Genomic DNA, 12,723 nt, shown 5'->3' with positions numbered 1-12,723 from the left:
CAGGCGTGGTCAGCGTGGCCATCATTTGGACTTTGCATCGGTCAGTCACTCAGCAGGTGCTCGCCGGGGGCCGGCTGTTAGCCAAACCCCTGTGTGAAGCACTGGGGATGCTGAGGGGGCCCGAACTGACCCCGTTCCTGACCTCGCGGTGACACATAAGTGACAATGGTGAGAAGACACACGTCGACCTTTGCTCTTTTGGGGAAATATGGATCCAGAGTTAATTAGGCATATTAGCTCAAATGTACAGTGTGAGTGCTAATTATTGTGGAAAGGTACAGAGAAATTACTAGAAACGATCAGAGGTGACCTCTAGCCAGGCCAAGCAGGATGGTATGATGGAGGGGAGGTGTTGAGTGGGTCTCTGACGGTGGGACAATTGACACTTGTGGAGAGGCAGGCCGAGGAAGCAGGGACATGTCCCGGGCACAGGGAGTGGGACATGTCCTAGGTGGAAAGCGAGGCATGGGCAAAGTTCTGGTGGGAGCCTTGGGGAGTGTCAGGTGAGCCAGGCTGAGGGAGGGTGGAAAGGAGGGTTGGTGGGGCATGGTCGGGTCCCCTGGAATGAATCTGCTCCAGAAATCCCAGCCTGAGCACTCTGGGGTCAGTCGAGGCCCACCTAAGGGACCTCGGGGACCTGATCTGCTCTGGTGACCTGATTGCCCTTGGGAAAGTGTCTGTCTATCTCCTTCCCCTGGAGGCCACCCGCTCCACATGGTAACAGCACCCTCCACCTGTTATTCCCACCTCCAGACTGAAGCAGTCCCGGCTAAAGGTGAGGTTCTGCACCAACGAGTCACAGAAGTCCCGGGGCAACCTGGTGGGGCTGCTTCGGCGGCTGGGCTTCGACATCTCCGAGGGCGAGGTGACCGCCCCGGCCCCTGCTGCCTGCCTGATCCTGAAGGAGCGAGGCCTTCGGCCACACCTGCTTGTCCACGATGGTAGGCCTGCTGGGCCCTGGGACTTTTCAGGGTGGGGGTTGGGGGAAGGCATCCCTCTCACCTGGGCCAAACCACTGGGATGGACACCGGTAACACCGGGCTTCTGCTGCCAACACTCATAGGCCTGGGGGTGGAAAGCTCACGGGCCCCATCCATTCCCCGGCCTCATACCACAGGGTCTTTCGGGGCAGGTTCCAGATCGCTCCTCATGGGAAAACCCTGCGTTGTGTTTCTCTGATCTAGGATGGATCAAGGGGGCAGGGAATTGTCAAGGGGGCAAAATTCTAGCTTCTGGTGTGTCGGGCTGTGGGTGGAAGGAGAGGTTGAAAAGGTAGATTGAGGTCCGTGCGTTTCTAATTCTGGCACCCGTAGCTGGAACTGTATTTGTGAAAAACAACCCCGCAGTGGCAAATGGCACAAGGTTTGTGTCCCAGTATTAGTCTGAATGCAAGAAAAGAGCTACTTTGACCCTCAATGGGGTGTTTTCTGGAACGAAGTGGAAGAGACAGGATTGTCTGGTGCCTTCTGAATATTTAAAAAGCAGAGAGACATGAGCAGTGCTTCAGAATTCAGGGCACTTTTCTGTTGTTGGCACTGAGCCCCCCTCCCTCCCTCGTTCCTCTGACTTGATACTTTTATTTACAAACCCCTGGCACAGGCAGGCCAGCTTTTCTGCGTCCCAGCAGGAGAGGGAGCTCCCAGAGGTGGGGGGGCTCCCCGCAAGGCCCCAGCATCGAATCCACAGCTTTGGTGCCCATTGGAGGGGACATGCCTGGCCTTTAGAAACCATGTGCCTCAGAATCCTTCCTCTGTGAGCTAGGATCCCTGCCGGTGTCTTTAGAACAGGCCCTCAAAGAAACAGAAAGACTTAGGAAAGAAAATGCCCTTCCCCAAGGTGAAGGGAGGGGTGGGGGTGAAGCGGGCAGAGAGGAGAGGGAGAGTGTATGTGTCTCCAGGGGGTCAGGGGCCCTTCCTCCACCATCATCCTGCTTCTGTTGTTTCCATTAAATGTGCCTGTATTTTCAGACTTCGAATCTTTTCAAGTTTTATTATTGATGACTTCCCCCCAACAATTTTATTAGGAAAAATTTCAAACACACAGCAAAGCTAAAAGAATATTTATATGCCCATCACCTTGATTTTACCAGTGACATTTTACTATTTTCTATTTTCTGCATTATATAGCCTCCATCCATCCCCCCATCTTATCTTTCTGATGCATTTTAAAGTAAGTTGCAGACATTGGTACACATCCCCAAATCCTTTAGCTCATCATTAACTAGCGGTCAATGTCCGTTTACAGGTTTTTTTAGTATAAAATTTGTGTTCAATGACATTGAAACACCTCAAGCGTACTTTTGCGGAGTTTTGACACGTGCATGCATCTGTGTAACCCAAACTTCTACCGAGATCTAGGACTTGACCTTCACTCCAGAAGTTCCCTCGTGCCAGTCTCAGCCCCTCCACCCCTTAGGCGCATCCGCTATTTGGATTTTTTTCCGTTGTAAATAAATGTGCCTGGTCTGGAGTTTCATATAAATAGAATCACACAACTTCTAGTTGTGTTGGAGGTCCGTCCCCAACACCACCTTCGGGCGTGATGATTTTCTAGAAGGATTCACAGGGCTCAGGAAAGCTGTCATACTCCTGGTTACAGTTTATCACGATGAAAGAATATAGATTAAACTCAGCAAAGGGCAGTGACACCTGGGACAAACTTCTGGGAAAGCCATGTGTGACCTTCCAGTTGTCCTCTCCCGGGGAGTTGCACTGGCATGTGCTTACGAGTATTTCTCCCTGCAGTGATGTGTGACCGTGTGCATGCAAAGTGTCGTCATCCAGAGACGCTTACTGGAGCCTTGTGTTCAGGGTTTTGATTAAGGGTCAGTGAGGTAGGTCAGTGCCCGTGTGACTGACCTTGGCACTCAGCCTCAGCCCCGGCCTGGATGTCAGAATGACACAGCGCCGCTCAGGGCCCTGGGCACACAAAGCCACTCCTTCCAGCAGGGTGTTCCAAGGGCTGATCTCCCGGGTCTGGTGGGGGGCCCATCCTGAAGACTCTCTCTCTTTAGGTTGTGCAGGGTTGGAGCAGCCCAGCCTGCCAAGGCCACCCTTCCTTTTGCAGTAACCTGGTGTGTAAGGCTTCTTTCACCCCACATACCGGTTGTGAGACATCCACAGGGCGCACGTATCAGTAGGGGTTTCCTTTTTACTGCAACGGTGTTAATCCAGTGAACACCCATGGCTTGTTTACGCAGCCCCCTGCTGGGGGACACCTGGCTTGTTTCCAGTTTTAGGTGATTAAGAATAACTGCTGTGACCATTCCTGTACAGTTCTTCTAGGTAAACACCTAGGGGCGGGGTTGCTGGGTCACAGGGCAGGTGTACTCAGTTTTATAAACTGCCGGCCCCTTTCCCAGAGGCACCATCTCATTCTACATCCCTCCAGCGCCGGCAGCAGCTCCACATCCTCAGCTGCACTTGGTGTTGGCGGTTTTTTAATCCGCGCCGTTCTGGTGGGTGTGAAGTGGTGTCTTCTGGTTACTTCAATTTTTTTTTTAATCCAGAAAGGTCAACACCTAATAGATGAGAGGATGTTTCTTCCCAAGAATTGAAGACATGAGACCAATGGCTCGATTTATTCTTGTAACTTTCCCCTGTTTTAATTGAAAGTGGGGAGAGGAGAGGAGAAGGCCTCTAAGGGGCTGGGGAGCCGGCCTGGGGATGCACATGTGCCCTTCTCAGGGTGGACACGTGTCCGTGCTGTCCTGTCGCTAGTGGGTTTGGCTGCAACGTGTCAGTGGTTCTCACCGTCTGGGACCAGCAGTGCCGACTCTATAAAGGTTGCAAGCAGCCTCATGTCATCCAACATCCACAAATCTTGTCCTTCAGGCAGATTTCCCTTCTTAGTTGCAAAGCTGTGGGTTTCCTCCCTGTGGTATTGAACTGAGGGAGCTACGGGGGTAATGCTCATGTTGGGGGTGGGCCCGTCTTTCTCCTAACAAGACCTCTAACTGTGGGGAGCTGGAATTCCTTCATGTATCAAATGGCACTAACACCTGTTCCTTGCCTGCCTCCTCTGGCAGCTGTGTCTCAGAAAGAGACAGTGCATCTGGGAAAGGGGCCGGCAGACGAGTCACACGGGTGTCCGGGTAGGAGACGGGAGTAGCCATGTTACCTTGGGCTTTCCCCTCTTTCTCTCTTTCCAGGAGTGCGCTCAGAATTTGAGCAAGTGGACACCTCCAGCCCAAACTGTGTCGTAATTGCTGATGCGGGAGACGGCTTTTCTTATCAAAACATGAACAAAGCCTTCCAGATGCTCATGGAGCTGGAAAAGCCTGTGCTCATATCACTGGGAAATGGGTAAGTCGGCCCCAGGAAGAGTCGTTTCCGGCTGCCTTGCGATGCCCGTGGGCTCGGACTTCAGAACCCAGTAGAGAGGGATGCGGGAAAGTGGGCGTGGGGTGGGCACAGGGTGGCCTCCTTTTCCGTTTCTCCCCTTTTCTTGCTTTTTGTCTTCATGTCTTCCTTCCTTTCTCCTAATAATTTTTTGAGGACATCAGAATCCTCAGGAGCTCGTTGGTCAAGCTTCCATATGGGCCCTGGGCTGGGAGAGGCCAGTGGCAAAGGACGGTCATTGCAGACGGAGACCCTTTGGAGATCTCAGAGGGCACGTGTTGCTTGTCCCAGGTTTAGAGCAAAAGAGGGGAAGGCACATCTGCACGGGGCACAGCACCAAGCATTGACAGTTGTGCCAAGGGGACACCGGAGTCGTGAGAAGCAGGCTCAAGGGCCTGTGGGACGCTCTGGTCTGGGCCCCACATCTCTGGGCGCAGAGCGTGGTCTCTGTAAAGCTGTGATTTTTATATCTGTGTCCGTCTGAGCCTTTAGCATGGGTCTCACCATCTCTTTGGTTTTTTTAAAAAGACATGTAGGTTGTTTTTCTTACCATCTTTTACCACCAAGCTGTCACGTGTTCATTAAAAAAAGATGAAAGAATACAGATGAGCAAAAAGAAGAAAATGAGGAATATTTTCCGTCCCATTGCACACGTTAAACAGCTGCCAGCACTTTGCTGTGTGTCCTTCCTGTGCCGACAGATCTTCAGAAACGGGTGTATTCACCTCGGCATCACACTCGACCTAGTTTTGTCAGCCGTTCTTTTATTGTTCAGCAAACAGTATTTTGTGAACGACTTTCTATGCAGTGAATACATACGTCTCTGCATCAGGATTGGCCCTCATGTGGCTCCCCTGTCATCTTTTTAGCTGGTGGACATCCAGGTTGTGTCCGGTCTCCTATCAAAGTTAAGGCGGTGATGAACGTCTTAGAACATTTCGGATGATGGGCATGGTGGAGGTGCTGGATGCGTGTCGCCCAGCTGCCTTCCAGAAAGCTCTGCAGATTTATTCTGTCATCAACCAAAGCAGCACCAGGCTTTTAGAATCGCAGCCTCTTCAAGTTGCAAGGACACTGTGGAGTGCAAGAAGTCTGGGGCCATCTCTGGGGAAGCCTTTCCCCGCGGAGGTGCTTCTGGTGATTGGGGACTGCCTACCTCTGTCTGCCCAACAGGGCCAGCTCTTCAGATAGACAAGGGAGGGACTTTTTATCTGGACACCAGCCATCGCTAAGCATTTTATGTACTCCGCGTTATTTAATTCTGGCTGCAACCCTGTGAGCTGCAGGCAGTTTCTTTGCCATTTTACAGGTGGGCATATTGAGGCAGACAGAGATGAAATAAGTGCTGGCAGGGCCAGGAGTGCCACCCAGAGCCTGTGTTCATCACCGCTAACCTACATTCTAGAGCAAATGTTTGGCCCACACAAGACCTTAAACTGTTTTGAGCCCGTGTTGAAAAATTGGGAGATTTTATATACAACAAAATATCCAGATTTCTGGATTCTTTTGAAAAATCAGAAGATCTGACAGTACTGGGCCCCACATCCCTGAACGCACAGCAGCTTAGCTGAAACCACTGCCTCGTTAGTTCCAGTTCACCACGGATCCCATCACTTCCTGCTGTTCCCTTCTCCAGGTTTCAGAGTCAGTTGTCGTTTATCCTGTACTGTTTCTACACATAGTCGAGAAATATTTTTCATGGCTATGTCGCTATCAACATAGGAAAATGAAAGAAATTTCAAGAAGGAAAAGAGAGGTCTGTTTCATTTAGGAACTAAAATATTCTAGCATGTTTACCATACAAATCAAATGTGTCCTGTATTAGGGTTCTCTAGAGAAACAGAATCAGCAGGATGTGGATATATGGATTGGGGGGGGGGGCGGGGGGAGAGAGAGAGAGAGAGAGAGAGAGAGAGAGAGAGAGAGAGAGAGAGATTGACTGTGGAGGCTAGGTAAGTCCAAAATCTTCAGGCTGGAGACTCAGGGAAGAGTTGCAGTTGATTCTGAGTCCAGAATCTGTTTGCCAGAAGGTTTCTTGTTTGTCAGGGAGGTCAGACTTTGTTTATTCAGGCCTTCAACTGATTAGACGAGGCCCACCCCATTATGGAGGGCAATCTGCTTTACTCAGAGTCCATGATTTAAATGTCAATCTCATCGAAGAAACACTTTCTCAGAAACATCCAGAATAATCTTTGACCAAACATTTGGGCACCTTGGCCCAGCCAAGTTGACACATAAAATTAACCATTACAGTCCCTTTCTAACCTTACAACCTTCTGCAATTTAGGCCACTGCAAGCCACAGAACCTGGCCTGCTTAACTCATTTGTGTGCCCAGCTTGGTCCTTTAGGCGTCCTGAAAGCTACTGACCTCCACTAGGGAACAACATAATCGAGAAGGTGTGCTGTAACTCGTTTATGTTAAAACTTTTTTCGTTAAAATTGTGTCTAATTATTTAAAGTTATTAGTCCAGATTTTGGGTAGTGGTCAAAATAGATATATTGTTGAAAAAGAAAAAATATGGAATCAGTTGCTTTTAGCTTTTTGCAACCGATTCAACAGTAGGCAAGGGTTTGTGGTACAAATAAGAATTTAGTGGGGTCTCTAGCTGATGAGTGTTCTGACTTGCGCTATGGGTTGGGTACTCAGAAACAAGAGAAAGTACTGCCAGCTTTCAGACTGAGGTCACAGCTCCTCGGGACAGCCTAAGGACCTATGAGTGGGAGTCCCTGATGATGAGGGGCTGTCCTCCACCAGAGCAGGGCTGCGCGGTGTCCTGGAGGAGGCAGGATGGTGGATGCACTGGGGCAGAATGTGCTGCTTCTGGGAATGGAGTGATTTACATTTGGCATCTGTTTGGACCGAGAGTGGGAATTGCCTTTGTAATTTCTTCTGTCATGCTGCCGTCAGAAAATTAAGCTGTTTACTCGACAGACTATGAAAGGTTAATGGCTCTTGTGGGAAAGGTCAAGTGGTCATTTTGAAGGGAGGCTGTGCTGAATAATCGGAAGGGCAGGAGAATGAAGCATAAAATCTATCTGACTGCTTCTCCTGGCTTTTTCCTGTCTTTCCAGCAGCCACAGTTTCTTCTATGTGGCTGAACACTCAGGTTCTAACCAGGCCTGCTGTTGCTTTTATTATGCCAGGAACAAAATATAAATATATCAAATTGCTTGTGTTTTTGGAATAACCTGGGCTTTTATAGTAAAAAAAAAATTAACTTAGGTACTCATATTTACTGTATCTCTAAAGATGTTTTCAGCTAACAGATGGCCTTCGAAATGCCTTTTTGTTTTCCTGAATGAATAAGAAATAAAAATTCTGGGCACTGTGAAAACAAGCCCGTATTCAGCTAAAAAGGAAATACTAAGGTTTCTCATTTTGATTTATGGAAATCAGTTTTTTCTTTAGACTCTGAAAATTCGTGTAACAAAGACAAGGTTTTAATTGTATATTTTAAACTGCATGTTCATTTTTACCCTCCCATCAGGACTAAGTGAAACTTAAGAAAGTCTAGGTATCTGTTCCTTTGGAAGAAAGACTTGCAGAGTATGAGACGGGCAGACGTTGTGCCACGTGGGTGTCCTCGGGAGGCTTTTTCCATAGGGGATGCGCTCCCTGCTCCCCCTCCCTCCCAGTCTGGGCTCCCACTGCCCCCTTCTCCTCCCGCAGCAGCCCTCAGGCAGAGGGTGAGGGGACAAGGGCGGGTGGCTCTCTGAGTGCCTGATGGAGGTTTGGCCTGTGCTTAGAGCAGCTCTGGCCCGTGGGGTCCTTGATGGGGTGCTGCTGTCAATTCCTGGAGGCTTGGGGCCTGGACACCTACATTCTCCTCCCTTTAGCTTCAGGTCTCGGCTTGGATATTTCCGTTTCTGGGGTGTCCCTCTCCCCAGCATGTCCAACCTAATCAAGCAGCGTGCACAGAACGTGCGGTTCCCCTTCTCGTAGCCCGTGTCTTGTCTTTTCATATTTGGCTGTGGGCTTCTCTGCTTCCCACCAGACCGGGAGTCGCTGGGGGGCAGCCCGGGTGTGGGAGTGCCCCCAAGTCCTGCAAAAGGGTGTGAGTAGCTGTGTCCTAGGTGTGTGGGGGACTGAGATAACTGACGTCACCCACAATGCCAGTGCATGCAGGCCCCAGCAACCAGCGTCTCCCTCTTCCTCTCAGCCACACTGCTTTACTTTGTGATTCCTTAAAACTCTGGACATAGCTAAGAAAATCTTCATACCACACTAGTTTGTTGTAGAAATGGGAAAAATAAAAGGAAGCTTTTTTGAGGCTGTTTAAGTGCAGAATACATGTCTACGTGCTGGATTTAAGACCAATGCAATTACGAACCTTTAAGCCTGTGTTTTGGGGTTACCCTTTAAAAGGGGGAGCATTTGCAGGTCCCGACTCTGTAAGCAGGTGGTATAACAGTTCTCTGACAACCAGGCAGAGAACGCATGCAGTGTCCCAGCTGGTCTGAGTGCTTGTGGGGCGGCCCCTGGGGCATGGAGCCTCGGCCCCGATGTGTTAACAGTCCTGGGGTCCACTTGGAGGCCAGCGAGTCCTGTCACAACAGGAGACCCCCACACAGCTTCAGGAGCCGGGCTGCACTGCAGGCTCTGAATCCACTCGGCGGGGGTGAGTGGCAGGAGACCAGCCCTTGCCATGGCCAAGGCTTTGGCTGAAGCCCTGCAGCGCATCTGCACCCAGCCTGGCAGTAGAGAATGCAGAGCAGAGAGCGCCTGTCCCACCTGAGTGCTGGGGGAATGGATGCTGGTGGGTGGCCACACAGGCTTCTGCAGCTTTCAAGGCGTCAGGTGGTGCAGGGAGGGACCTGCGGAGGCCCTGGGGGAAGGGCGCAACCCTGGGCAGCTCCTGGGGAGCTCAGTTCTCACGTTTTAGGCACAGAACAAACGGGAAAGGCCCATGCGCATTCTTTCCTCCCTATTTCTCAGCCCGGGTGAACAGTTAGTTACAATAATATTCTCGAATACATTTGGAGCAGTTTCTGCACACTAGGCATCACGTTAAGAACTTTGCATGCATTGTTTTGCTCAAGCTTCACAACGATCCATGAAGTTGGTACTATTTTTCCCCCACCCATTTTACAGATTAGGAAACTCAGGCCCAGAGGGCTTAAGCAACACAAAGTCCCACAGGTAAAAATGTGTGGAATGGATTTGAACCCTGAAGTCAGTACGCTTCACTGTTCTCTTTGGTTCTGTGTATGCGTTGTTTAATGTCTCCCAAATTCGAGGGGCGTGGGAAACGGACAAGGGTAGCTGATACGATGGATCTTCCGAGAGCCGAGCCCTCTTGGTCCCCAGTGAGGCAGGGAAGACATAGCTGTCATCTCATGAAAGCATCTGGCACCCATGAAACCTGGCACCTCTCTTGACCTCTGGCTAATAGGAGACGCGGCAGGGTGCTGTGGAGCTAGCTGCATCACAGAAGAAAACAAATGGAGTTTTCTTCTTCAGGCAGCAATTAGGGGTTAATTATTAGCAATTAGGGGTTCCCCACGTGCTCTGTGGACCTGCTGTGCTTTCCCAGAACACAGGTCTCTTGTCTTTCTCTGAGTTAGCAACTGGGTCCATCTGCTCCTTGGTTCCCCTGTTAATCACCGTGGCAGGGTCCCCACAGGCTGGCCGCAGGGCCATTCCGCCTGAGCTGCTGGCCTGCTGGCTCTCCCTCCTGCGCGTGCTGGCCCGCAGTGGGCTCTGTTGTGCTGGTCCTCATCGGTCATTCTCAGCGTGGCATCTGGACTGACCCTCACTCGTGACTGGGCTCCTTGAGCGGCAGAACCAGGACAGGGCAGTTTCTCTTAAGTTTCTCTTCACTTCCTGGAACCTGAGCTCAGCTCACCTTGTCCCGTTCTGCTCTTTTCCAGACGCTACTACAAGGAGACCTCCGGCCTGATGCTGGACGTGGGTGCCTACGTGAAGGCGCTTGAGGTACCTGCCGGGGTCTGTCTGAGCCCTCTTCAGGTCTCAGGGCCGCCTGGGATATTCCTGGTCTTTCTGGAGAAGGGGATGTGTTCAGTGTTATGTTTTCAAAGTAGGGCTTTAAGCTGAGTGCCCCTTCTCCTCTGGAGTGTGGCCCCTCAGCTGCCCTGGTCACTCTGCTCTCCTGTCCCTCCCATTCTTCCACACCCCGCACTGCCTGTGTGGATCTGCTGGCCCTCCCAGCGTGCTCTCTGCCGCTCTCCTCAGACTCTGGCTTCTGTATCAGTGTGGACCATCCACCTCATTCCTCACCCTGCTTAACCTATAGCACCTGAGCTTGACGTGTCTTCACTGGCCTCCTTCCCTACTGCCTCCCCCAGTTTTCAAGGTCAGGCCCAGATGGGGCTCCCCAGCATCTGCTCTGACCTTTGCCTGCTCAGCTATCCCCAGCCCAGGCTCCTGTCACTGCCCAGCCACACTGCTACATCGGCTCCTGCCTACCTGTACGCAGCCGGGAGGGATGGATGGACGGGCAGTGGAGCCCTGGACCTTTTCCCCTGGAAGGGCTGTGACCGTGCTGGGGTAGGTGGGGACGTGGGGGGCGAAGCAAGACTACGCGTGAAAATACTGGTCAGGGGTGGTCTGCATGACACCTTGAGACTTTGCCAGCTGTGGGCCGCCTCCTGCTATGCCTGGGTGTTTGAGCAGGTGGCGGGGTGCCTGGTGGTGAGGGGCCCGGAGCCCCCTGAGCAGGCTGATGTGGAGTCATCATGCTGTTGCCTGTCAGGTGTGTCTCTCAGCCCATGTGTCCTGCCCCATGGAGGCCCCTGGCCCACGGGCACACATTGGAAGAGTCTTCCCGTTTCCCCAGGGAGAGACCTTCACTGCAGGTCAGGTATTTATTTACCTGTCGCTTCATTCGAAACCCATGCTGTGTCCTCTCTCTTCTCAGTACGCCTGTGGTATCAAAGCCGAGGTGGTGGGGAAACCTTCTCCTGAGTTTTTCAAGTCTGCCCTGCAGGAGATGGGGCTGGAGGCCCACCAGGTAGGACGCCCTCAGGAGCTGTGCGTGTGGAGGGTTGGGGCGCTCACGCGAGGGAGCCTTGGTGCCTGTGGCGGTTGGGCGGGCAGCCACAGGCAGACCCCGCCATGAGAGCTGATTTGGCTGGAAAGGGGGAAATAGATAGCAAAGGAGGCCCACTGCATGTTTTAACCTGGTACGTTAGTGTCAGTATAAGAGTGAGAAACAGAAATGCCTGTGGCTTTTGAAAGCGATGTTTGCTTCTTCTCTGGAGAAGGATTGAAAATCCTATCAGTGTATTAAAAACACTTCACTGGAAAGACAATATATAGCAAGATTAAAACAACATGTGAAATAAAATCATGCATCTTGCCACCTTTACGTTGATGACTATTTTGAAACAGATTGCCTTCCAAACATACATCTTAAAAAGAAAAAAAGCAGTTATGATTTTAGTGTCCACAGTGTTCCCCTCCCCCCGCCCCGTCCCAGGTAGTGTGGAGATGGTTCCCTCCAGCTGACAGGTTCCTGAGAGCACTGTTGAAAAATAGACATGTGTCTGTACCCAGCCCAAGGCTGCCCTGCTGTCTGTTTTGGACATGTCAGTCTCCTGTGGTGAGGTGGTGCCCAGGCTCACCGTGGCCTCTCTTCCCTTTGGACTTGAATTTCCCATATCAGTGCCAGTCTAGAGCACTGGTCTCTCAATGATGCTTGGAGGAAGACAGCCCACAGCTGCGGAAGTCTGGTACCTCTGTGCTCTAACCCCCCCACCAGTATTCACAGATGTCAGAAGGCACAGGTCTCAAGGTCCCAGGAAATGCCCTGCAAGGCTGGTAGAGAGAGGCCTGTGTTTCAATGAATGAAAGCTAAAGACATAAAAAACCTTTTTCTTATGACTTTGTTTCATAGGGCAGAATTTCTTTTTTTATTGTGACAAATTACAAAGATGCACAAAAACCAAGAAAATGATACAGTGATTCCCCCCACATATCCATCACCCGTATTTGACAATTAAAAGATTTTGCCAAATTTCCTTCTAGCCCTTTTCTTTTGTCTTTCTTTCTTTAAAAGATTTTTATTAAAATATAGCTAACATACAATATTATATTAGTTTCAGGTGTACACCATAGTTATTTAACATTTACATTCCTAAAGGAGTGATCACCATGGTAAGTCCAGCAACCATCTGACACCGTCCCAGCTATCACAATATTATTGACTATATTCCCCATGCTGTACGTTACATCCCCATGGCTTATTTGTTTTATACCTGAAATTTGAACCTCTTATTCTTTCCCTTCCCCTCTTCCCCCCTTTTTAAATTTATCAATTACAGTTGACATTCAATATTATTTTATATTGATTTCAGGTACACAGCATATGGTTAGACATTTATATAATTTAAGAAGTGATCCCCCTGACTAGTCTAGTACC

The 12,723-nt window shown here is 50.5% G+C and overlaps 1 protein-coding gene across 3 annotated transcripts in view; it reads left to right on the top strand.

Annotated features, from left to right (window-relative positions):
• LHPP (phospholysine phosphohistidine inorganic pyrophosphate phosphatase) overlaps positions 1-12,723 on the top strand; it is a 111,922-nt gene that overhangs the window by 14,241 nt on the left and 84,958 nt on the right. For 2 of the 3 annotated variants that reach the window (XM_019742214.3, XM_074338831.2), the window contains exons 2-5: positions 754-941; positions 4,151-4,304; positions 10,214-10,277; positions 11,221-11,313. In XM_019742214.3, the coding sequence (XP_019597773.3) occupies positions 754-941; positions 4,151-4,304; positions 10,214-10,277; positions 11,221-11,313 (499 nt within the window). The remainder of the gene's footprint in view (positions 1-753; positions 942-4,150; positions 4,305-10,213; positions 10,278-11,220; positions 11,314-12,723) is intronic. The other variant, XM_074338832.2, reaches the window with a different exon arrangement.

The sequence above is a fragment of the Rhinolophus sinicus genome, chromosome 15 (genome assembly GCF_057876585.1).
Source record: "Rhinolophus sinicus isolate RSI-liver-muscle chromosome 15, RSI-T2T, whole genome shotgun sequence".
NCBI classification, from domain to species: Eukaryota; Metazoa; Chordata; class Mammalia; order Chiroptera; family Rhinolophidae; genus Rhinolophus; species Rhinolophus sinicus.
Note: the sequence above shows the minus strand (reverse complement) of the source record. Positions and strands in the feature narration are given on the sequence as shown.